General features: G+C 37.2%; 3 protein-coding genes across 4 annotated transcripts; 1 reads left to right on the plus strand and 2 right to left on the minus strand.

Annotated features, from left to right (window-relative positions):
- Positions 1–665: 665 nt before the first annotated feature.
- Positions 666–1,763, minus strand: npy2r (neuropeptide Y receptor Y2). Its single transcript, XM_016289580.1, has one exon. It carries the CDS (start codon positions 1,761–1,763, stop codon positions 666–668), a length of 1,098 nt encoding a protein of 365 aa, XP_016145066.1.
- Positions 1,764–7,508: 5,745 nt separating this feature from the next.
- LOC107598257 (lecithin retinol acyltransferase) lies at positions 7,509–9,263 on the minus strand. The gene is made up of 2 exons (XM_016289541.1): positions 8,725–9,263; positions 7,509–8,357 (listed from the first exon to the last, which is right to left on the minus strand). The coding sequence occupies exons 1-2, from the start codon at positions 9,238–9,240 to the stop codon at positions 8,205–8,207; spliced, it is 669 nt and encodes a 222-aa protein (XP_016145027.1). The 5' UTR covers positions 9,241–9,263; the 3' UTR covers positions 7,509–8,204.
- A 9,334-nt stretch (positions 9,264–18,597) lies between these two features.
- Positions 18,598–22,056, plus strand: fgg (fibrinogen gamma chain). Of its 2 annotated transcripts, none has more exons than XM_016289536.1 (9): positions 18,598–18,813; positions 18,897–18,950; positions 19,045–19,228; positions 19,918–20,002; positions 20,093–20,223; positions 20,323–20,456; positions 20,725–20,909; positions 21,256–21,533; positions 21,615–22,056. In XM_016289536.1, exons 1-9 carry the CDS (start codon positions 18,754–18,756, stop codon positions 21,794–21,796), a joined length of 1,293 nt encoding a protein of 430 aa, XP_016145022.1. In that variant the 5' UTR covers positions 18,598–18,753; the 3' UTR covers positions 21,797–22,056. The 2 variants fall into 2 exon arrangements, with proteins under 2 accessions (XP_016145022.1, XP_016145021.1); XM_016289535.1 differs by having other exon boundaries at positions 18,599–18,813; positions 18,894–18,950.
- The last annotated feature ends 577 nt before the right edge of the window (positions 22,057–22,633 follow it).

The following is a 22,633-nucleotide window of genomic DNA, read 5'->3' on the forward strand; positions in this document are numbered from 1 at the left end:
TTAGACCGTTAGCATCTCGTTCAAAAATGACCAAAGAGTTTCTATATTTTTCCTATTTAAAACTTGACTCTTCTGTAGTTACATCGTGTACTAAGACCGACGGAAAATGAAAAGTTGCGATTTTCTCGGCAGATAAGGCTAGGAACTATACTCTCATTCCGGCGTAATAATCAAGGAACTTTGCTGCCGTACCATGGGTGCAGCAGGCGCAATGATATTACACAGCGCCTGAAAATAGGCTAACTTCCGTCAACATAACCAACGTGACCACCTGCTTGCACAGGGAGCGTGCTGGGGACTATTTTCATGTGCTGCGTAATATAATTGCGAAACTCTTTGGTCATTTTTGAACGAGATGCTAACGGTCTAATCAGATTCAATGATCTATGCTAAGCTACAGCTAAAAGTGCTAACGCCAGACCCGGAGATCGGCTGAATGGATTCGAAAACGGTGAAACTCAACTCTTTAACTCTAGGGGAGTCGGAAAAAATGAGCCTATTTTCTAAAATAGTGGAGTGTTCCTTTAAGACCAGGTCCAGGGTCACATATCAGACAATTTGAGTGTCCAGTTTTCAGATTTACTTACAATGCTTCTTTACAGTAGACTTTTTGGATTTTTTGTCCGTATTATGTCAGCATTTTGTGTTTTGAAAGCAAGCGGTCATCACAGCCGAGTGTTTTCTTGTGTGAAGGCCACACTGATTGCATTTTGCTTATTGCGCGTGCATTTCTCGCTTACTGTCTCACTGCTACAAACCCTTCTCATTCCATTGCTTAACCTTCCACACTTGAACACGGCCAAAAAAGATCTTCTATAGTTCCTGTTCATCCAGCCATACAGGATGGGATTGGCAAACGTGGAGCACATGGCCACAATATGGAAAGCCGTATAGAGCAATCTGTAGTCTTTCATTTCCAGTACGCTGCTGTCAATATCCACAGCAAGCTGAAAGGCGTGAAAGGGCAGCCAGCTAACGGTGAAGACCACAACTACGGCCACCAGCATCTTTGTCGTCTTCTGTCGGCGCTGATGGCGGTCGCTGCGGACACCGCCGGGGCTGATGTGATTTCGTAGCTTGTTCCAGATCCGAGTGTACGCAAATGAAATGATCGACAACGGCAGGCCGTACTGCAGAAAAAACATGGCGATGCTGTAGACGGTCCCATCCGCACTACTTCCAGGCCACTTCTCGGCGCAGCCCTGAATCGTCCGCTCAGGCGATAGATCAAAAGTCACGTATTCGCGGAAGATAGCTAGAGGACTGGCGAGGATCGCGCTTGCCACCCATGTGATCGCAATGACAACCATGCACATGTCTTTTGACATCTTGGTTTCCATGTGGTAGACAATGCTACGGTATCTGTCCAGTGCTATAACGTTGAGCGTGATGGTCGAAACGTGGACGGCTAAGCCTTGCGCATATGGCAACAGGTAGCACATCACCTGTCCGAATTTCCATTCTCCATAGAGCGTGTACATCAAAGTAAAAGGCAAACACAATGTGTTGACCAACAAGTCTGCTACAGCCAGGTTGACAATGAAATAGTTAGTCACCGTGTGTAAATTTCTAAACTTGTACACAACATATATGACCAAGGAGTTGCCGGTCACGCCAAAGATGATGATGGTGCTGTAAGCCAAAATCAAGATCACTTGAACACCCACCAGTTCTGTGCTGTCTTCCAGTAAGATGCCCTCAATTTGGATAGTGGCTGGTGTAGAAGAGTTTGTGGACTGAATTTCGTCTTCAGATATGTTCATTTCGGTTCTTATATCCATTTTATTTAGCATTTGTTCACTTACTCTGGAAAAAAAAAGAGTAAAGTGAAAATGAAAAATGCATTGAAATTCTAACAGAAAAATGCAGCCAAACAAAATAATGAAATGCTGGATGCACTGTTATTATATCATCAGTGATTAAAACTCTGCTTCAGATTGGGATTTTATTTTAATGCATGCATTGTCGATTTAATGCATAGCATGTTTTAATACTTGATGAATATGTGAGCATGTTAATTCATATTTTATATGAATAAATCAATCAAAATGCGTAGCATTCAACTGTTTGAGTGTACACTTATCTATAAAGCATTAGTATAAGATTATTATGCACAGTTGCACGTACTAAGTCTTGTACAACTATTATACTACAATACACTACTGTAGCAAAAACTAAAGTATACTACAGTATTTATTACAGTTCATCAGTTTACTATAGTTAATACTACAGTATGCTGTAGCATTCATTAACAAATTGTTGTAAATACTATGATATATACAGTATAATACACTTTACTATAGTATGGTTAAAAAACATTACAATAAATTACTATAGTATTTTTTCATGTGGGCGTTCAATAAATTATATAGATAAACAAGACATGCATAAAGTTGAAAGTAGTTTGGATCGATCTGCAAAAAAATGTCTTACCTTCTTTAAATTGTGAAGTTGCATGCAATATAAGCTCGCGCACGAATATCTGGCAGAAGAGAAAAACATGCCAAATTGATCACGCATGACCCGACGACAGACGTCAAGGAGTGTCGATAACAAGAGTCCGAGTGAATGTGATGCACGGAGGGAAAGCATCTGCTGAGAGAGAGTCTGAAGGATGCACGATCTCTACAATCCAGCAGCGCTCGCGAGACTCAGAGACAGTCTGCGTTATAATTACAACTTTAATATAAAGCTTAACAGATCAGAGGTTTATGAATATGTAATTAATGTATCATGTAATATTAGTCTGCACTAGTCTGTATAATTAATGTTAATAAAAGTTAGTAGCCTACTATAACATAATGCACTGACATGAAAATAATCCAATTATCACTTTCTTTTTCTGATAACTGCAGCAAATTACAGCTGATTTACTCGAACATAATTTCATGCATGCCATTCAACATTGTTTGCTCAGCTTTTTGTTTCACATTGTCGTTTTGCAGATGGCACAGGTAGAGGTTTCAAATGTCAGGAAATGTAATCATTAAGACAAACGGACAAATGTCTGTCCCCCTGATCCACATCAGGCAGAAATGGACGTCAACAATCAAGACGAGAGTCACTCCAGACCTTCAGACCTTAAACACAATGAACTGCATTTATAGCATCAGTGCTTTGCTGCTGTAGCTCATGAGATCTGATCTGGTCTGTTAGCATCACCTGTTTTAGTATTTTAGACTTATTCTCTCATATAACACTATTTCATCTCAGGATCATGTGATATTGATTATCTTGGGATTATGATCATTAGTAATGAATATAATAGGGAGCTGATTTGTAACTGTATGTTTTTATCAGTAATAGATGGCCACTATAGAAATATCATAACCTCAGAAATTTAGTCCATTGGGTTTTGTTTATAAAAGTCAGACAGCAGTTATGATTCAGCTATTTAGATCACAGAGCGAATTTTAGGAACCATGCTGCGTGCAATAATTCAGTCTAAACATTCACAAACAGCCTGAGCATTAATATTCTCAAGCATGCAGAGCTGCGCTGAGACTATAGATGTTAGTCATTCTAGTCTCGCTCTTTAGTTAAATATTACAGCATTAAAACATCCTGAGTGATTTATAGCATCTTCCAATGCTTTGTCCACTACTGCTTCACAGTTTCTAGATTTGTATGATGGATTTTTTCATAATAGTTTTCAGAAGCCTTTCACTCTTTGAAGAGGTTGCCCTCTGGTTTTAAATGAGTTTTGCTGTGCTTCGTAAAGGATACTGATTAAGGATAAAGTCATCATGGACTGCCGTTTGCAACCCAGAGCAAATGACTTTTGGTTTAAGAATCATTTTGTTATTTTCCTCTCTTTAGGAGCATGCACCAATCAATTGTTCACAAGACCAAGAACATGCATGCATAAAGTGATAGTTCACCCAAAAAATAAAAACAAACGTGCCATCATTTACTTCCAAACCCATAATACTTCTGTTCACCTTTGGAGCACAAATTAAGATATTTTTAAAATTGTATCATTTTTGTTGCTTATTATCATAATCATCATCATCATCATCATCATTTTTTTGTTGCTTAACTTAATTAATTTCTTGAATGTCAAGCATGATTTTAAGCAACATTTCATCTATCCGTTTATTTATGTATTTAATATGTTTTTATTGTGGATAATGAAAGACCATGTCTAATTTTCCTTGAAAACAGAGTTGGGGGGAAATCATATCATAGTGATTTATTGTCATGATTATTCTTGGCACAACATTAACAAACCGGAGGTAAAACTGTCCAAAGTGCTTTTCTATATCTGTCAACCCTAACACACCTCCTTCAGGAGCTCATACCAAACCACCAAAATCTGGCTTCAATATGTTGTTGAAATAATAAATGCAGGCTGATTGCTATGACATTTGGGAAGAAAAATGAATAATAAAAAGAAATGATCTAACACCTAACTGGCAGCTTCAGTCACTTGTTGGCTGTGTAATTAATTGGTATAGATTTTCTCTCACTTCCGCAGGGAGACCGAGGTAAATGTCCAGCCAGGCAAACTGACAGAAATAGCAGCACTACAGAGAACAACACAAAGCTCCCTGAAGTGCTGTTTCTGATGCTAATCCACTCATCCATAGTTAAATTGAAAATGAAATTTATCAGGATATTGTACACATTTGCTCCAACTTGGAGGTCTTTTCATTTTGCAGTTTGAAACTCAAGAGAGATGCATGTCAAAGATTGTTTCAATCATCAAAGCAGCTTCTTTATCTGCAGCGTAGCCGAACAGTTCTGTTTATTTCAATATGTTGGGTATGAAACAAAGAGATGCATGTCATTTGTTAAAAAGAGATGTAGATTAGCTTCCTTTATTTGCATTTTAGAGAAATCTTGCAAATATCTTGTCGTATTGTTAGGTCACATTGCAGATAAATAAAAATCTTCGCCGTGCATCAACTTCGCTTACTCAGATATTTCTTGCTTGTTGCAAGTGACGCATCTCCTGAATTCAATTGTGAAATAGTACCCGTCTGCTCAGTTAATCTAAAAAGAACTGAAGGATGCCGTAATTATGCAAATAAACAAACCTGAACAGTTCCTCAAACTACTTAAGTGGATGCAATAAGAACTATCCTTAAGTAATCTCCTCCTGCACTGAACAGAACAAAGCAGGCCACTAGCTAATGTAAACGCTGTCTGCAGCATCTCTCCATGAGCTATTCTTCATCATTATCCCCATTACTGTTCTCTTTGACTACATTATGGCACTCTGGATAATCCAAATATGACTCACTGTTTCACTGTAATCAATAATTGCTGAATATAATTAGTATTAATAGAATTAACTGTCCTGAAATCACCACTTTTTTAAGATGTCTTGGATATTTGTTTTGGTTATTCCCTTCATTCTTTACTCAGATATTTCTTGCTTGTTGCAAGTGACGCATCTCCTGAATTCAAATGTGAAATAGTACCCGTCTGCTCAGTTAATCTAAAAAGAACTGAAGGATGCCGTAATTATGCAAATAAACAAACCTGAACAGTTCCTCAAACTACTCAAGTGGATGCAATAAGAACTATCCTTAAGTAATCACCTCCTGCACTGAACAGAACAAAGCAGGACACTAGCTAATGTAAACGCTGTCTGCAGCATCTCTCCATGAGCTATTCTTCATCATTATCCCCATTACTGTTCTCTTTGACTACATTATGGCACTCTGGATAATCCAAATATGACTCACTGTTTCACTGTAATCAATAATTGCTGAATATAATTAGTATTAATAGAATTAACTGTCCTGAAATCACCACTTTTTTAAGATGTCTTGGATATTTGTTTTGGTTATTCCCTTCATTCATACACAGTGACAAATTTCCTCTGTCTCGCTCTCTCGCTCTCTCTCTCTCTCTCCATCTCTCTCTCTCTCTCTCTCTCTCTCTCACTTTCTTCATCTCACTCATTCCAGGGTTACAGTTCTGCACATTAAACTAGTCTGTTGTTTTCTCATTCTAAGTTTTTCTTTATTATGAAAGGAGTGCTAAAGTGAAACTGATAATCATAATTATCAGAGATCATACACATTCATGATGCATCATACGTAAGGCCTATATCCTATAATGTCATAACACTTACAATATTTCAATGAAGTTTTGTTTAATCCATCATCGCCACTCCTTGAAATTTAACATAGACACATATTCTCCCAGATACCAAGACATTTTGTAGCCTGTAGTGCAGGACAGTAAGGAACTGACGAGATTGCTGCCTGTGTTATCACTGTCCACTAGATGGTGCTGCTAATGTTGTTTGATGCTTGTTGGATAATACAGAGTATATTGGAGTATTGTATTATATTGTAATCTGTACTGGAATGTAATTATCATTATTTTAAAAGCAATTGCAAATGTAGTAGCATGATTCCAATCACATTTAATAGTAAAAGAGCCATGTTCATCTTATATCTTAAATGCTGTTGTATAAAATATACATTTTTGGTCACACTTTACAAAAAGGATTTACTTCATTAGCAATGGTTAATGCATTAGTTATCACTACCTAACAATCAATGTGTGTGTGTGAGTGTGCGTGTGCACAATATATATATTGTGCTCTAAAAATAACACTGCTCTTTTTCTTTTTTTTCTTTTTTTTTTGCATTTAGCAGCTTTTTATATCACATGTGGTTACTACAAAATACACAAGATGCCTTGTTTTCATCTGTTCTCATCTCTATTTATGGGGAATAAACCATGAGGAGGAGTTCACTGACATTAAAATAGGAGATAATCTGTGTGTGTGTGTGTGTGTGAGTGAGTGAGTGTGTGTCTGTGTGTGTGTGAGTATGCGTGTGAATATGAATATGAATATATATATTGTGCTCTCAAAATAACACTGCTCTCTTTTTTTTTCTTTTTTTTTTTGCATTTAGCAGCTTTTTATATCACATGTGGTTACTACAAAATACACAAGATGCCTTGTTTTCATCTGTTCTCAGCTCTATTTATGGGGAATAAACCATGAGGAGGAGTTCACTGACATTAAAATAGGAGATAATCTGTGCCTGTGTAGGAAATTGTGAAATCCTGTTTGGAATTTGAAAACAAAACTGGACAATAAATAATGCAGCAGGAGGATGTTATGTCCACACATAGAACTTAAGGTGCTTAAACTTAGAATCCATTCTCAATGTCATCCCTTAATTATGTTAAAATCAGCGTTGGCATTAAACTTTAATGTTATTTTCAGGCTCATTGATTTCCTGCACAATGCATGTCTCCTCTTAGTCTCATACTGTCAGTTCACTGCATACTCGCACAATAAATAATAATTGTAATAGATACATGTATATTTTTATAATCAGAAATGATAATAAAAGAAAATAATCAGAAATGTTTCTCGAGCAGCAAATCAGCATATTAGAATGATTTCTGAAGATCATGTGACACTGAAGACTGGAGTAATGGAGTTTTTTCATATGAATTCATGTTTGCAATAAACATTTGAATCAATTTAATTTTTAATTTATTTATTTTTATCTTTTTTTTTTTTTCATGATCTAGCCTAAAAACGCGCTAATCAGAAATGCACAGCTCAGATTATAGACCGCGTGCAAATTCCACAGGTTCAGCTACAGGTCAGACAAGCTTTATTCAGATGAAAATAGTCTAATAAATCCAATCAACCGTTTACAGCAGTGACCAGAAATAATCATAGCTCCTATTCACACATAACATTCATCAAATAGCTCTGTCTACGTATTCCTTTTCTGGCTCTTGTTTAGAAACTTATGGTATTAAATATATATTTTAAACTGTACAAATTCACAATCAAGCATCGTCAGAGCTTAATATTAAAAAAATAAAAAGTTCATATGTATGGTAGGCTACATCCTAAATCACAGTCCATAGTAGCTACAATAAAAATGGATCATATTAGTGAAATTTATCATTTCTGTATAACACTTCAGCTTAATACAAAAATAAGGCACTTTTAGTGAACAGTAACTTTAAGCCACAGCAATATTGGCCAATATTAGGTATAAAATGAAAAATATACAGCATGGCAGTAAAGGCTCAAAGTTAATGGCATGTTGTCATGAGTTATTTAAAGCATAACGTATATAGAAGCAAAAATACATAGACAGACTTGGCATGTTTACACAGCGATATTCCACTGATGCATTGCATTGCAGTGTACATGTCCCCTTTAAAACTAGGCTTTGTTGTTTTATGTGATGTAGTGAAAGTGTCTCTCAGCCAGCCATCCACAGAATGAAGGGAATAAGGATTGTGGGTAATGTAGTTGAAGGCGCCAGGCCGAAACACAGGCTGTACATCACTCCTATCCCAACAGTTAAGGCCACACTTCTCTGGTCCCGAAGGATGGATTTCAGACAGTCACAGAACTGCAAAAGAAAACACATTACAAAGATCTCAGTAGCAGACTCCGTCCAAATCCAATTCAAAAAAGACTATAAAGAATATGTTTTTATTTATTTAATTGTAGTGCATTATTGACCTTTTGCATGGTGTTAATTCCACAATATCTTGACATTAATATTCATTTTAATACATAAGATGTATTCTAGGCTATTCTTTGTATTATGCAAAAAAGTTGGAAAAGTTCCATTCAATTTCTGAAATATTCCAGAAATGTTGGAAACTTTTTTTTTGGCATATTCCAGGCATTTGTGGAAAGTTTCCGAAAATGTTGCAACCCTAGATTTGAATCATATTTGTCGGGTTTTTTCTTCCCAGATCAAGAGCACTCACCTTCTCTGTCTGCTGGCTCACAGCTGTCCCGTACCTGCAATACGTCACGAAATGCTCGCAGTTATTCCATAATAAACTGTAGGGAATGTCTCCGACCAGTTGCTCTGCTCTCCTCGCCACTTCTTCACTCGCCAGCGCGAGACACTTCACTTTCATATCCATATCGTTCACCAGAATCTGAGCACCGTACGCGAAGTCTTCGACCGAGTCCACGCGTATGCTCGCGTTTCTGTAAATGCATCCTAAAATGAGTCTTTTGTTCGTGACGACTGGTTTAGTGAGCTGCTTGTTGTTGGTGAGGACGGGCATGATGTCAGGCATCAGGTGCGCCACCCTGTTCTCGCCCAGACAGATGCCGTAATGAACGAAGAGAGTGCGCTGCACCTGCAGCAGGTCTCCTCTCCTGAGCGCCGGGCATCTCACAGGCTCCTCCTGCCACAGACTCTCAAAAACATTCAAGTTCGAGAACAGAAAGAACTTCTCAAAGAGAAATGTCAGCGAGTCTAGCATTTTCATGACTTGTAGACTTCACAGTCGATGGAGATTTTATATGTGGCACGTGCTTCAGCGCTGAGGAGGTGTCCTGGATTCTGATTGGCTGGACGGTTCATTCCCACACTAAACCACTCTCATGCTCAGCACTTGATTACTTAATGTTCTGCAGTTTTCGCAAATAAACAGTAAGCTTATTGGTACCACTTTACAATAACATTTATTGGAGGAGAAGAAAGAAAAGAATGCAATTAGCTATCAAATAGTTACAAATCTTAATCAATAGGTTAGATTTAATAAAATACTCTATATATATATATATATAAGTGACCATAAAGACTTATATTGTAAGAAAATATTTCTATTTTGAATAAATGCTGTTCTTTTGAACTTTTTTTTTTCATCAAAGAATCCTGGAAAAGGTATCACAGATATCACAGATTCTAAATAAATAAATAAACATAAAAAATACTATGAAGCTGTCTCCGACATTGATAATAGATCAGCATATTATACTGATTTCTGAAGATCATGTGACGCTGAAGACTGGAGGAATGATGCTGAAAATACAGCTGCGCGTCACAGAAATACATTATATTTTAATGTATATTAAATTAGAAAAACATTATTTTAAATTGTAATAATATTTTACAATTTCCTTTTTTTTCTGTATTTTTTATCAACTAAACGCACTCTTGAAGAGCAGAAGAGACTTCTTTAAAAAACATTAAAAATCTTACAGATCCCAAACTTTTGACCGGTGGTTCATAGAGAATAAATGTACATTTCATATGTGTTTAAACTGCCTGCAAACAACAGTGCATTGTAATTTTTCATATACAAGAACTCGGTAACATCATTAAATGTGCTTGTTAACTAGATTGTTTGGTGTTTATAGAACTAAACATATACAGTATTTTGTGGCCACTATATTTTCCATACACGTCTGTTTCAAACATGTGAAGAAGCTTATCCGGAACCGTGTCCCCGTCTGCTCAAAGCATGTTTTCAAGTCCACTTTGAGCTGATTTTGTAGTCTAGCCCTTGATTAGAAGCAGGGGCTGATTATCCTCCAACAATACCACTTGCTGTTCTCACATGCACTGGTCGTCTCAGCATTTCTCCTGAGATTTCTGCAAACGCCGATGGAAGAAGTGACCTTTATTAGCAGCGGCGTGTTATCATCTGATAATCTTGAAATATTTTGTTCCAAGATCCATCCAGATCCTCTTTCTGTTTTAATCATTAGAGCCATTTGTCCAATCTAGTGCATGAAATCAGAGGAAACAGGAGAAGATACTGTCTGATGGTCTCAAAAAGTTGTTTTCCATAACGATCAAAACAAAAGTCTATTCCTTTCATGATATGAATGCATTTTAGAATTTTTTTCAAGAACTTATATACAATAAATCTTAGCATTCTTCTGTTCCATCCTCCTTCCATTTCGTTTATATCACAAAAGCAAGTAATGTAACTAGTTCGGAATCAATACTTAAAGAAAGTTTACCCAAAAAAACATAATTAGCGTACTCATCCTCAGACCATGCAAGATGTCGATGAGTTTGTTTCTTCATCAGAACAGATAAGAGAAATGTAGCATTATATTACTTGCTCACAGCTGATTACATTTCTTGGACATCACATTAGTGAAAAGATGTGTGTTTGTAAGAAACAAAGGCGTTTTTAACTAAAAATTAGAGTTCATAATCCATAATAACTCTTCCTCCAGTGAAAAAGTGCATCTGCTGTTGTCTCTCACATCAAAATCCAGCCACATATTTGTTTAGAGCTGTTTAAATGCTGCTTGATCTGTGCAGATTTCTCTCCTGATTCACACCAGAACACTTTTTCACTGGAGGAAGCATTATTATGGATTATGGACTCTATGGTATTTTAGTTAAACACGTCTTAATGCTGAATGTGTTTCAGCTTTTGTCTTCTCCAGATGTTAACTGATGGACTGGAGTGCTGTGGATTATTGTGATGTTTTTATCAGCTGTTTGGACTCTCATTCTGACGGCACCCATTCACTCCAGAGCATCCATTGCTGATACACTGATGCAATGCTACATTTCTCCAAACCTGATGAAGAAACAAACTCATCTACATCTCGGATGGCCTGAGGGGGAGGACATTTTACGATTCCTTTAAGCATGAGCATAACATTATTCAAACATAACTTTAGGAGATCAGCTATATTTAAACACATGAAGTCTGCCTGTATGGATAAATTGCTGGCTTTGTTTAAGATTCCTGGTAATGAAGGTATATCTGTAATAAAATAACCATAAGTTATACACTGGCCTAAAAATACATGGACAGGTGGTAACAACAGAGAGGGAACCAATAAATCTCTCAAGGTTTGTTTTTCTTTGTTCAGCTAAGATAAGAGCTGGTCATGTGTCAATGTTATTATTACAGGCGTTTGGTTGTGATAACTCTTTATGTAAGCAGATTTCATTAAGCATAACTATTAAGTGCAATAGTTAACATATCACTGAAAAAATTATCACCGTGCATTGTGATGCAACACAATATGTTTATGATCACATTCATCGTCTTCTGTCTAAATCCCATGCATTACTCATTTGTACAAATCTGTCAGTGCCTATTCTGAGTAGCATAGAAAACGGATAAATAATTATTGTCCATAATAAGTCCATATATTCTGTGTTGAATATTTGGCAGCTGTGATCAACAGGCAGTCTGAGGTCTGAAGGGCAGATGTGAAACGGTGGTCATTGCAGAACCACACTCGAAGTGAACTTAATCTGGCCTCGCTGCGACCTCCTCACTTACAAATCCACATTTACGGGATGCCAGATAAGAGTAGGCTACTCTTGAGAAAGAAATGCACTAGACTTAACTCTCACATTTTGGTGCATTCATTGATTATTCTCTCATTGCTATTGCCTTCCAGCCCTGTTTACAAAATTCCGAAAAGAATCTTGAGGGGAGAAAAAAAGACGAGTGCCTTGAAGTTGAGGACAGAGGAGTAGAGGTCTTCAGTAAATCAAATGGACAGGACACATAAACCTGTTGCATATAAACAATCCCAATGGGATGCATTAGAAGCAGCTTGCTACTTTTCTGAATTAGTGAATACATGTGAAGAAGCTTATCCGGAACCGTGTCCCCGTCTGCTCAAAGCATGTTTTCAAGTCCACTTTGAGCTGATTTTGTAGTCTAGCCCTTGATTAGAAGCAGGGGCTGATTATCCTCCAACAATACCACTTGCTGTTCTCACATGCACTGGTCGTCTCAGCATTTCTCCTGAGATTTCTGCAAACGCCGATGGAAGAAGTGACCTTTATTAGCAGCGGCGTGTTATCATCTGATAATCTTGAAATATTTTGTTCCAAGATCCATCCAGATCCTCTTTCTGTTTTAATCATTAGAGCCATTTGTCCAATCTAGTGCATGAAATCAGAAGAAACAGGAGAAGATACTGTCTGATGGTCTCAAAAAGTTGTTTTCCATAACGATCAAAACAAAAGTCTATTCCTTTCATGATATGAATGCATTTTAGAATTTTTTTTCAAGAACTTATATACAATAAATCTTAGCATTCTTCTGTTCCATCCTCCTTCCATTTCGTTTATATCACAAAAGCAAGTAATGTAACTAGTTCGGAATCAATACTTAAAGAAAGTTTACCCAAAAAAACATAATTAGCGTACTCATCCTCAGACCATGCAAGATGTCGATGAGTTTGTTTCTTCATCAGAACAGATAAGAGAAATGTAGCATTATATTACTTGCTCACAGCTGATTACATTTCTTGGACATCACATTAGTGAAAAGATGTGTGTTTGTAAGAAACAAAGGCGTTTTTAACTAAAAATTAGAGTTCATAATCCATAATAACTCTTCCTCCAGTGAAAAAGTGCATCTGCTGTTGTCTCTCACATCAAAATCCAGCCACATATTTGTTTAGAGCTGTTTAAATGCTGCTTGATCTGTGCAGATTTCTCTCCTGATTCACACCAGAACACTTTTTCACTGGAGGAAGCATTATTATGGATTATGGACTCTATGGTATTTTAGTTAAACACGTCTTAATGCTGAATGTGTTTCAGCTTTTGTCTTCTCCAGATGTTAACTGATGGACTGGAGTGCTGTGGATTATTGTGATGTTTTTATCAGCTGTTTGGACTCTCATTCTGACGGCACCCATTCACTCCAGAGCATCCATTGCTGATACACTGATGCAATGCTACATTTCTCCAAACCTGATGAAGAAACAAACTCATCTACATCTCGGATGGCCTGAGGGGGAGGACATTTTACGATTCCTTTAAGCATGAGCATAACATTATTCAAACATAACTTTAGGAGATCAGCTATATTTAAACACATGAAGTCTGCCTGTATGGATAAATTGCTGGCTTTGTTTAAGATTCCTGGTAATGAAGGTATATCTGTAATAAAATAACCATAAGTTATACACTGGCCTAAAAATACATGGACAGGTGGTAACAACAGAGAGGGAACCAATAAATCTCTCAAGGTTTGTTTTTCTTTGTTCAGCTAAGATAAGAGCTGGTCATGTGTCAATGTTATTATTACAGGCGTTTGGTTGTGATAACTCTTTATGTAAGCAGATTTCATTAAGCATAACTATTAAGTGCAATAGTTAACATATCACTGAAAAAATTATCACCGTGCATTGTGATGCAACACAATATGTTTATGATCACATTCATCGTCTTCTGTCTAAATCCCATGCATTACTCATTTGTACAAATCTGTCAGTGCCTATTCTGAGTAGCATAGAAAACGGATAAATAATTATTGTCCATAATAAGTCCATATATTCTGTGTTGAATATTTGGCAGCTGTGATCAACAGGCAGTCTGAGGTCTGAAGGGCAGATGTGAAACGGTGGTCATTGCAGAACCACACTCGAAGTGAACTTAATCTGGCCTCGCTGCGACCTCCTCACTTACAAATCCACATTTACGGGATGCCAGATAAGAGTAGGCTACTCTTGAGAAAGAAATGCACTAGACTTAACTCTCACATTTTGGTGCATTCATTGATTATTCTCTCATTGCTATTGCCTTCCAGCCCTGTTTACAAAATTCCGAAAAGAATCTTGAGGGGAGAAAAAAAGACGAGTGCCTTGAAGTTGAGGACAGAGGAGTAGAGGTCTTCAGTAAATCAAATGGACAGGACACATAAACCTGTTGCATATAAACAATCCCAATGGGATGCATTAGAAGCAGCTTGCTACTTTTCTGAATTAGTGAATACAATTCAAACTTGATTAAGTTACTGTGGTTTGCATGTCACGATTCTGCAAACGTCACAATGACAATGCATGACCAATTGTGACGACAAAACCAATTTTTTTAAATTGAGATTTGTGCATCATCTGAAAGCGGAATAAATGAGCTTCACATTGATGCATGGTTTATTAGGATCGGACAATAATTGGACGACTATTTGAAAATCTGGAATCTGAGGGTGCAAAAAAATCTAAATATTGAGAAAATCATCTTTAAAGTTGTCCAAATGAAGTTCTTAGCAATGCATATTACTAATCAAACATTAAGTTTTGATATATTTACGGAAGGAAATTTACTAAATATCTTCATGGAACATGATCTTTACTTAATATCCTAATGATTTTTGGCATAAAAGAAAAATCTATAATTGTGACCCATACAATGTATTGTTGGTTAATGCTACAAATATCCCCCAGCGACTTAACACTGCAGGGTCACATATTTGATTTTGCCTTCAAGCCAACACTTTGAGGAATCCAAGTTTCTTTCCTTTTTTAATATTCAATATAAATTTTCTTATATTTCCAAACCAATAACCAATGAGTCAGAAATATATCGCAATTAAAAAAGCAAGCCTCATATTTATTAGGAAGCACAAAATTGACCAAAAATATGCTGATAATATTTACATGGCCAAAAAGTAAGATGAAATTCTGATAGCTTGTAATGTAAATCAATGAGATTTAGCAGATTTTTTATATCATTATATCTCCAGATAATGTCTGAGTAAGATACTATTTAAATGTTTTTATGATCAATGCTCTGTAGTTTTTATTATGGGAGGCAAAACATATATTGCAATGCAAAACGATGATATTCAAGAGATGCACAAATAAATGTTCATCAAAAACCTGATTTTAGCCTCACATTTAAGCATTGTTTTCTAAAAAAAGATGTATGGATAATCAAGTAAAAGTTGCTTCAGACCAGTAATTACTTTACTTGCAAAAAGAAAAAGTATGCAGTGGGTTACTCAGTTATATTATATAAATAACCTCAAAATGACCTCAGACTCTGTGTGCATGTCAGTACAGTTCAGACGGCAATGACCTCCCGTGATCGCTACAGTGGTGGTGACATTTCTTATCTTTTGTTTAAGAGACTGGAGAGCTGGCAGGCTGCATCCTGAGACTTGTGAAATGGAAGCAGCTCTCCATCTGGTTTTTAGAGAGGTTCAGGCAGAGTTCAGAGTTGTTTAAGTTCACAGACGCTGAAGTTGACTCTCAGGTCAGCTGTGCCTTATATCTGTCAGTTACCACGTTCAATATGGATTCGTGCCATAAAATCGGGTCACAGCCTGGTTACTTTAATGACGCTATTGGTAGAGTCAGAGCTTCATGATATACCTAATAAACAGAATGAAGAAACCTTGTTGTGGACATCTCTCTAGACCCACTGCCCCAGTAAACTCATCTGCTACAAAGCTGTAAATCCACAGTGAAGCAAGCTTTCATTTCAGTCGCTAAGCAATCTTTGTGTTTTAAGATTTGTATTCACTGACACCGAATCCAGTAGTTTTATTAATAAGCTGAAAATCAGTTTTGTTCTAATGAAGAGCTTTCAGACTGAGATCAGTCTTCTTTCAGACGCTCTTCACTGCTACCACAGTTGAAGAAGAAAAACAGAGCTGGCCTTTGCTTGACTCACTGAATCTTGTTTAACACTTGTTGTTTACAAGAGTTTAATCTTTTTCAACGGCAGCTAGATATCTGTGACCAAACCCTTCATGCAGCGGTGCTGCAAAATGTGTTTTGGGAGTAAAATGCATTCAATGCACAGCTCAACATTATTCACTTGAAACATAGTCCTTCCAAAAAAAAAAAAAAGAAAGTTTACCAGATGTACAGCTCTTTTAAGTAGGCTCTAAGCTTCAATGATAAACTTGCATGTGTTATTTTCTAAGAATAAAATGGGAAACCCTTTCTTCTAACATTAGATGGCCAAAAACAGTAGCCTGCACAAATGTTCAGTGGTTTTTGTTGTGATATTTAGAAAAATGTAATAGTTTCAGGCTATTGGGGCTCCTGAGAATTTGAATCCTGTCTGAACACTGCATTAAACCGACTTCTGATCATTAAATTCTGCATTGACATAAACAATGAAGCTTATTTTCACCCACCCACTCTCACACACACACACACACTCTCTCTCTCTCTCTCTCTCTCACACACACACACACACACACACTCTCACACACACTCACACAGACACACACGCACGCACACACACACACGCACACACACACACACACACACACACACACACACACACACACACAAAGCTCATACAGATCATGTGTGACTCATAAAGGAAACAAACAAACACAAACACCTTAGGACCAGCTTCATTATTCTCACATAAAAAGCTCCTGGAGACACATTTAAACAAACAAACAAACAAACAAAAAATAAAAAAACCTATATGACTTCTCAGAAACAAGATTTTTTGTGTTTGCACACTTTCTCATTCATATTGCTAATCAGTTTACAAGCTTAATAAAATAAGATAATAAATATAAAAAAAATAATTTGCATTCTAACTGATTACCATACTATACTCTAATGTTAACATAAAAAATAATAATGTTATGAAATGACCCCAATTTAGTTTAGTGAAACTCATTTATTTATTTCATTGAGTTGAGTATAGAAGTATAGCAAGTATACTAGTTTGAACAGCTGCAGATGTGCTTCTCTGTAACAGAGATCTGGATCATGGGATACTTTTGATGTGCATCGTCCTCTTGTGGTCGAGCTGGTAAAGACATGCTCAAAGTCTGTCTCCTTTGGTACTGATGTTTGTAGCTTTGAAAACACAGACAAGTATTGAGCAACAAAATTAATATTCAAAGTGATTAAAATGTTTAGTAGAAACATTCAGTCATCAAATACTCAAAAAGTTTAAAACGGTAATAAACTGTTAAAATGAACAACAGTTACAAAAGTGCTTTAGTAGGGAATATTTAATGCAAATAAATCCTTGATCATTAATATTATGCAAATATGGACGACCAATTGATTTCATTTCACATTTTTTAAATTGATTGATTGATTGATTATTGCCAATAAAATGAAGAAAGTCATAAATTTTTGCCTCAGTGGCTGGACCAGTTTATTAAGTAGTTTTTCTTTCTTCCGTTCTTTTTCTTTCTTTATCTACTAAATAGCTCTTCTTTATTTTGGTCATTACCAGTAAAATGAAGAAAGACTTTATTTTCTGCCTCAGTGACTCAGCTGGTGGAGATGATATGCCAGCAGAAGTGTCTGTTTGTCTGTGCATGTGCGTACATGTCGTTTAGAGATTTGTGGAACATTTGTTCTCTCAACATCAGAAGAAAAAAAACATTAGAAATCATTAACTTCAGACCCACAGGCTCTGTAGCAATAGAACCGTGCTGCGTCACGGTAAACGATCCGTTTGTCTTTTTGCTTTGTTTATATCTTAGTATTTTATGCTTATAAGAAAAACACAAAATTTAATCTGAAGGTATTAAGTGATTGTCAATTATTAGTTAGTCTCAGAAACATACAGTTGAAGAAACATAAGATCTAACTTCAAGCAAAACTAAATGAGCTTCAGTTCAGCTAAATGTTAAATGTCCTTCCCTCGTTAAACTAAAGTAATATTAAAAACTAATGTACAATTATATGATTCCGTCATCAGTAATGATTATTTACTGGCTTTGCAATGCCATTAATATGGGCCAATACAGGTCATGCTTAAAATATGGCATTAAAGCCTGGTTTCACAGACAGGGCTTAGGCAAAACCAAGATTAGGCAATAAAACATATAACATTAAACATAACTGGTGTGGAATCTTGAGACAAAACAAGGGCACTGATATATTTTAAGATCAGTCAGTGCACGTTTCTTTCAGTTGCAACAGCTCAGACTTAGTCTGGGACTAGGCTTAAGCCTTGTCTGTGAAACCGGAGGTACGTTTTTTACAGTATACAAGCACCAAAACATTCTCGGCCCGGGAAAGGTTGAAGCCCTGATTAAATCAATATAATGTTCAGGTCTCGATTGTCTCTGCCCATGTTAGCATTGAGACGGACATGTTGACCAATCTCTGCAACATTTACGGTTCATTCTGAGTCACACGCTGAGTAAGAGAGGGCTGGTGGTAGCTCTTATTTGTCTAGTGGACAGTTATCTCTGAGCAGGACCTTGATCGGATAAATATCCCGCAGCAGTCAACAGCCACTCACAATCTCGAGGGACCAGACAGATTGCAGGTCCAACATGGCCTCGTTCATGCATGCGTCTGTCTCCATCCTGCTGCTGTCCACATTAACCTCAGCGGTGAGCGACATACAAATGTTATTTTATCGTAATGACAATTTCTTTTACTGATTTTGTTTTCTCCCTTTTGTCACCTCAAGCAAATGAGAGGGGACTATTCACCAACGCAAGACATTTGTAGCCCAAACGATGGGTTTGTAAGTACAGATTGTCTGCTCTAGTAATGCATTTGTATTCAGGAAGCTTAATAGTCACTGGTTTAACACTAACTCTCCTTTCTCTCGTCCTCAGGGGATATACTGCCCAACCACATGTGGAGTTGCTGATTACCTACAGAGGTACGTGCCTGATATGGACAGAGAGCTGGATCAAATGGAGCAAGATTTGGAGGCTATCGCCAACATTACAAGAGGAGCGCAGGACAAAGTGGTGTACCTGAAGGACTCAGAAACACAAGCACAAAAACAAGCACCAGGTAGCACGATTTATCATTAATTATGGGCTGAAAAAAATCATTAATGTAGCACATGCACAGAGGTTGCAGTGGTCTCGGATGCGTTTTAGATGCTGCTTCTGGATTAATGCATCAATTCAGTGCATGAAGAAAAAATACACATTTTATTATTTAAAAAAATAAAAAAATACCATTTAAGGTTATGTATTTTTCACATATTATTAATTATTCATACATGTGGGAGTCGCACCACTTGAGACTTTTTTCACAACCTGAAATGTTCTTATATTTTACGAGACTTGCTGACCTTGACACAGTCTTGAGCATCTGCGGTGGTCCTCTCCGTGATATAATTTCCTGTTTTATGGGAAATTATATCATTTTATTATGATTTGTTATAATATTTTCTGGAAGTTGGTTGCACCACAGGACCACAAGAGAAATCCTTTTTCAAATATTAATAAAAAGTGAAAGAAATAATAAAGATTGTTCTTTCCAATAATTTATATTCTTTTAAGAATGCTTCTTTGATATCAGGACAGTTGTATCACTATGACATTTTTATCCCTCCCAAAACACATATAAAAACAAAAAATATATAACATGCATATCATAGAATAGGCATACTCAAGTCATTTTATGTATAAATCGCATTTTTAAAGTAACTGTGAAACTTCATTTGATTTTCATAACCGCCATCTTTTTGTCAGATACATACATCAAAAAATCTACAAGCATGCTCGATGATATACTGCGATTTGAGAAGAGCATTCTCACTCAGGAAGATCAAATATAGTGAGCACTTTTTCTTCTTTTTTTATGCCACTTATCTTAAATATGGTCCAAATAGTGCCATTATATAATATTTTATTCCCCCCTCAACAGTCAGCTGCAGTCAATCCTTCAGGCTAACGAGAAAAGAATAACCGATTTAAAGCAGATGTCCCAGCAGCTGGACCAGATGTGCAAAGAGCCCTGCAAAGACACTGTGGAGATTCAGACAGTCACAGGCAAAGGTACAAACAGCAGATTCATACATCTCACTGAAAACTGACACAGTGAATTGATTGTACATAAGGTACACAGAGGGCTGAAGTACATGCACTTTTCCCCAGATTGTCAGGACATTGCAAACAAGGGTGCTAAGGTCAGTGGGCTTTACTACGTGAAACCAGCCAGGGCTCCAGAGGCATTCTTGGTCTACTGTGAGATAGACAGCTTTGGACGTGGATGGACTGTCCTTCAGAGGGTATGTGGAACAACAAACTATGTTAAGGGTGTAGGGCCAGTAATATTGGTGCCGTGACCCAGGTGTGCATGAGGTTTAAGGAGGCTGACTGTTCAGGTGAACTTCACTCTCCTGGCCTCAAGAGGCGGACTAAAGACTTACTATGATCTTTAAAGTCCTTGTTAGCATGCCTTTGACACTTGTTTGAGTCCTGGACAGAAAGGTGCAAGTAGAAGCAATTACAAATGTGCACAGCTTTAATGATCAAAACGAATCGTTCGTTTTTCAGAGACGGGATGGCAGCGTCGACTTCAACAAAAAATGGATTCAGTATAAGGAAGGCTTTGGGTATCTCTCACCAGACGACAAAACGGAGTTCTGGCTGGGGAATGAGAAGATGCATCTGCTGTCTGTTCAGTCCAGCGTGCCTTATGTGCTGAGGATAGAGATGGTCGATTGGGAAGGCAACAAAAAGTAATGAACCACGGGAAACTGATTTACTTACTCTAAAACACATTCCTGCCCTATATTGTGCTTTTTAGGTTTGAATTTCACAAGTGTTGAAGTTCCCAAATCACCTTAGTTTAACATGTATACACTTTCCTTTAGAGTTAAAGGAATGCTTTTGGTGTCAAACCTGCGCAAGAATCATCCATGCAGAAGTTTTCCTTATCTGCAGTCGCCAAACAGGACTTTGCTCTGCTACCAAAATCGATTCTTGCCAAGTCACATCGCATGACCTTTTCAATCAGATCAAACATGCTGCTGAACATTAGCAGTCAATGAGAGTGTTTGTCTCAGATTTACCTTGCTTTCTCAGGTATGCCGACTACGCCACTTTCAAAGTCGGACCAGAAGTCGATGCATACCGCTTGACGTATGCGTATTACTTTGGTGGAGATGCTGGCGATGCCTTTGATGGGCACGACTTTGGCGATGATCCCAGTGACAAATTCTACACGTCTCACAATGGCATGCAGTTCAGTACACCTGACAAAGACAACGACAAGTTCCATGAAAACTGTGCCTTGCAGGAAGGCACCGGCTGGTGGATGAACCGCTGCCATGCCGCTCATCTCAACGGAAAATACTACCAGGGTAAAGCCTTTAATCTTTATAGGAGCAAAGTCAATAGTATACATGCAGGAATCCCTTTACTGATGCATTCTGTCTTCACAGGTGGCAAGTACACAGAGAAGGACTCGCAGAATGGATATGACAATGGCATTATTTGGGCCACGTGGCAAAGTCGCTGGTATTCTCTGAAGGAGACCACCATGAAGATCATTCCCATCAACAGAATCGTTGCTGGAGGCCAGGAAAGTGGTTCCAAGCAGTTTGGGGGCCTAGGAGACATTTAAAGACCTCACCAAAGCTGTTCTGAGCTATCGGTTTGTTTTTGTGAAACACATGAGCAAGGCATTTTCACGAGTGTAAACATCCGTCTGTCCGTTTCTGGCGTTTTCCATTCTAGACATATTAATTCTGAAAAAGCTTCATACACAAGTCACACTTTGGTCATTTTTTACAACTTGATCAACTCATATAAACAGCAGCAGCTGGTCTAACACATCGCACTCTCAACGAATGAATAAAATCCTCTGTCTTTTGTAAATGAAAAGTGTCCTGTAGTCCTCTTTACTTAAATATGTGAGAAATAACAAAGTAGGTAAGGTTAAAATTAAAACAGGTATATTACGTTACACAAACATATGGAACATTCATTAAAAAACGGGTAATGCTTCGTTTTAATGTGTCCTTGTTACACAAGTTACATTTAATTACTATAGTAATAAGAGTAAATTATGCATAAGTGCAAGCAACTAACACTAAACCGAACCCGGTAACACTTTATTTTAAGGTGTCCTTGTTACACGTTACATGTACTTACTATTATAATAACAATTAATTACATGCAAGTAACCCTAAACCAAACCTTATAGTAAATACATGTAGTTAATTAATACTACTCAGTACATAAATGTATTACACTGTAACAAGGACACCTTAAAATAAAGCGTAACCCCGAACCCTAACCCTACAGTAACTAGATAGTTAATGGGTATTAACCAGTATGTAATTACGCATTAAAATAAAGTGTCCAAAAAGGGCACAAAACAAATGTTGATATGTACATAAAAATAAATGAATGTCTCCTGCCTTTTAATTGGCCTGTTACACAGCACAATTGTGTAAGT

Source organism: Sinocyclocheilus grahami, unplaced genomic scaffold (genome assembly GCF_001515645.1).
Source record: "Sinocyclocheilus grahami isolate Dianchi unplaced genomic scaffold, SAMN03320097.WGS_v1.1 scaffold249.1, whole genome shotgun sequence".
Lineage (NCBI taxonomy): Eukaryota > Metazoa > Chordata > Actinopteri > Cypriniformes > Cyprinidae > Sinocyclocheilus > Sinocyclocheilus grahami.

Bases quoted from the DNA above. Each gene is read 5' to 3' on its own strand.
- npy2r (XM_016289580.1), bottom strand. From the start codon at position 1,763: ATGAACATATCTGAAGACGAAATTCAGTCCACAAACTCTTCTACACCA.
- LOC107598257 (XM_016289541.1), bottom strand. From the start codon at position 9,240: ATGAAAATGCTAGACTCGCTGACATTTCTCTTTGAGAAGTTCTTTCTG. The intron at 8,358-8,724 runs GTGAGTGCTCTT...TTTCTTTTGCAG, and splicing joins TGAGCCAGCAGACAGAGAAG to TTCTGTGACTGTCTGAAATC.
- fgg (XM_016289535.1), top strand. From the start codon at position 18,754: ATGGCCTCGTTCATGCATGCGTCTGTCTCCATCCTGCTGCTGTCCACA. The intron at 18,814-18,893 runs GTGAGCGACATA...TGTCACCTCAAG, and splicing joins TGTCCACATTAACCTCAGCG to CAAATGAGAGGGGACTATTC. The intron at 19,229-19,917 runs GTAGCACGATTT...TCTTTTTGTCAG, and splicing joins AGCACAAAAACAAGCACCAG to ATACATACATCAAAAAATCT.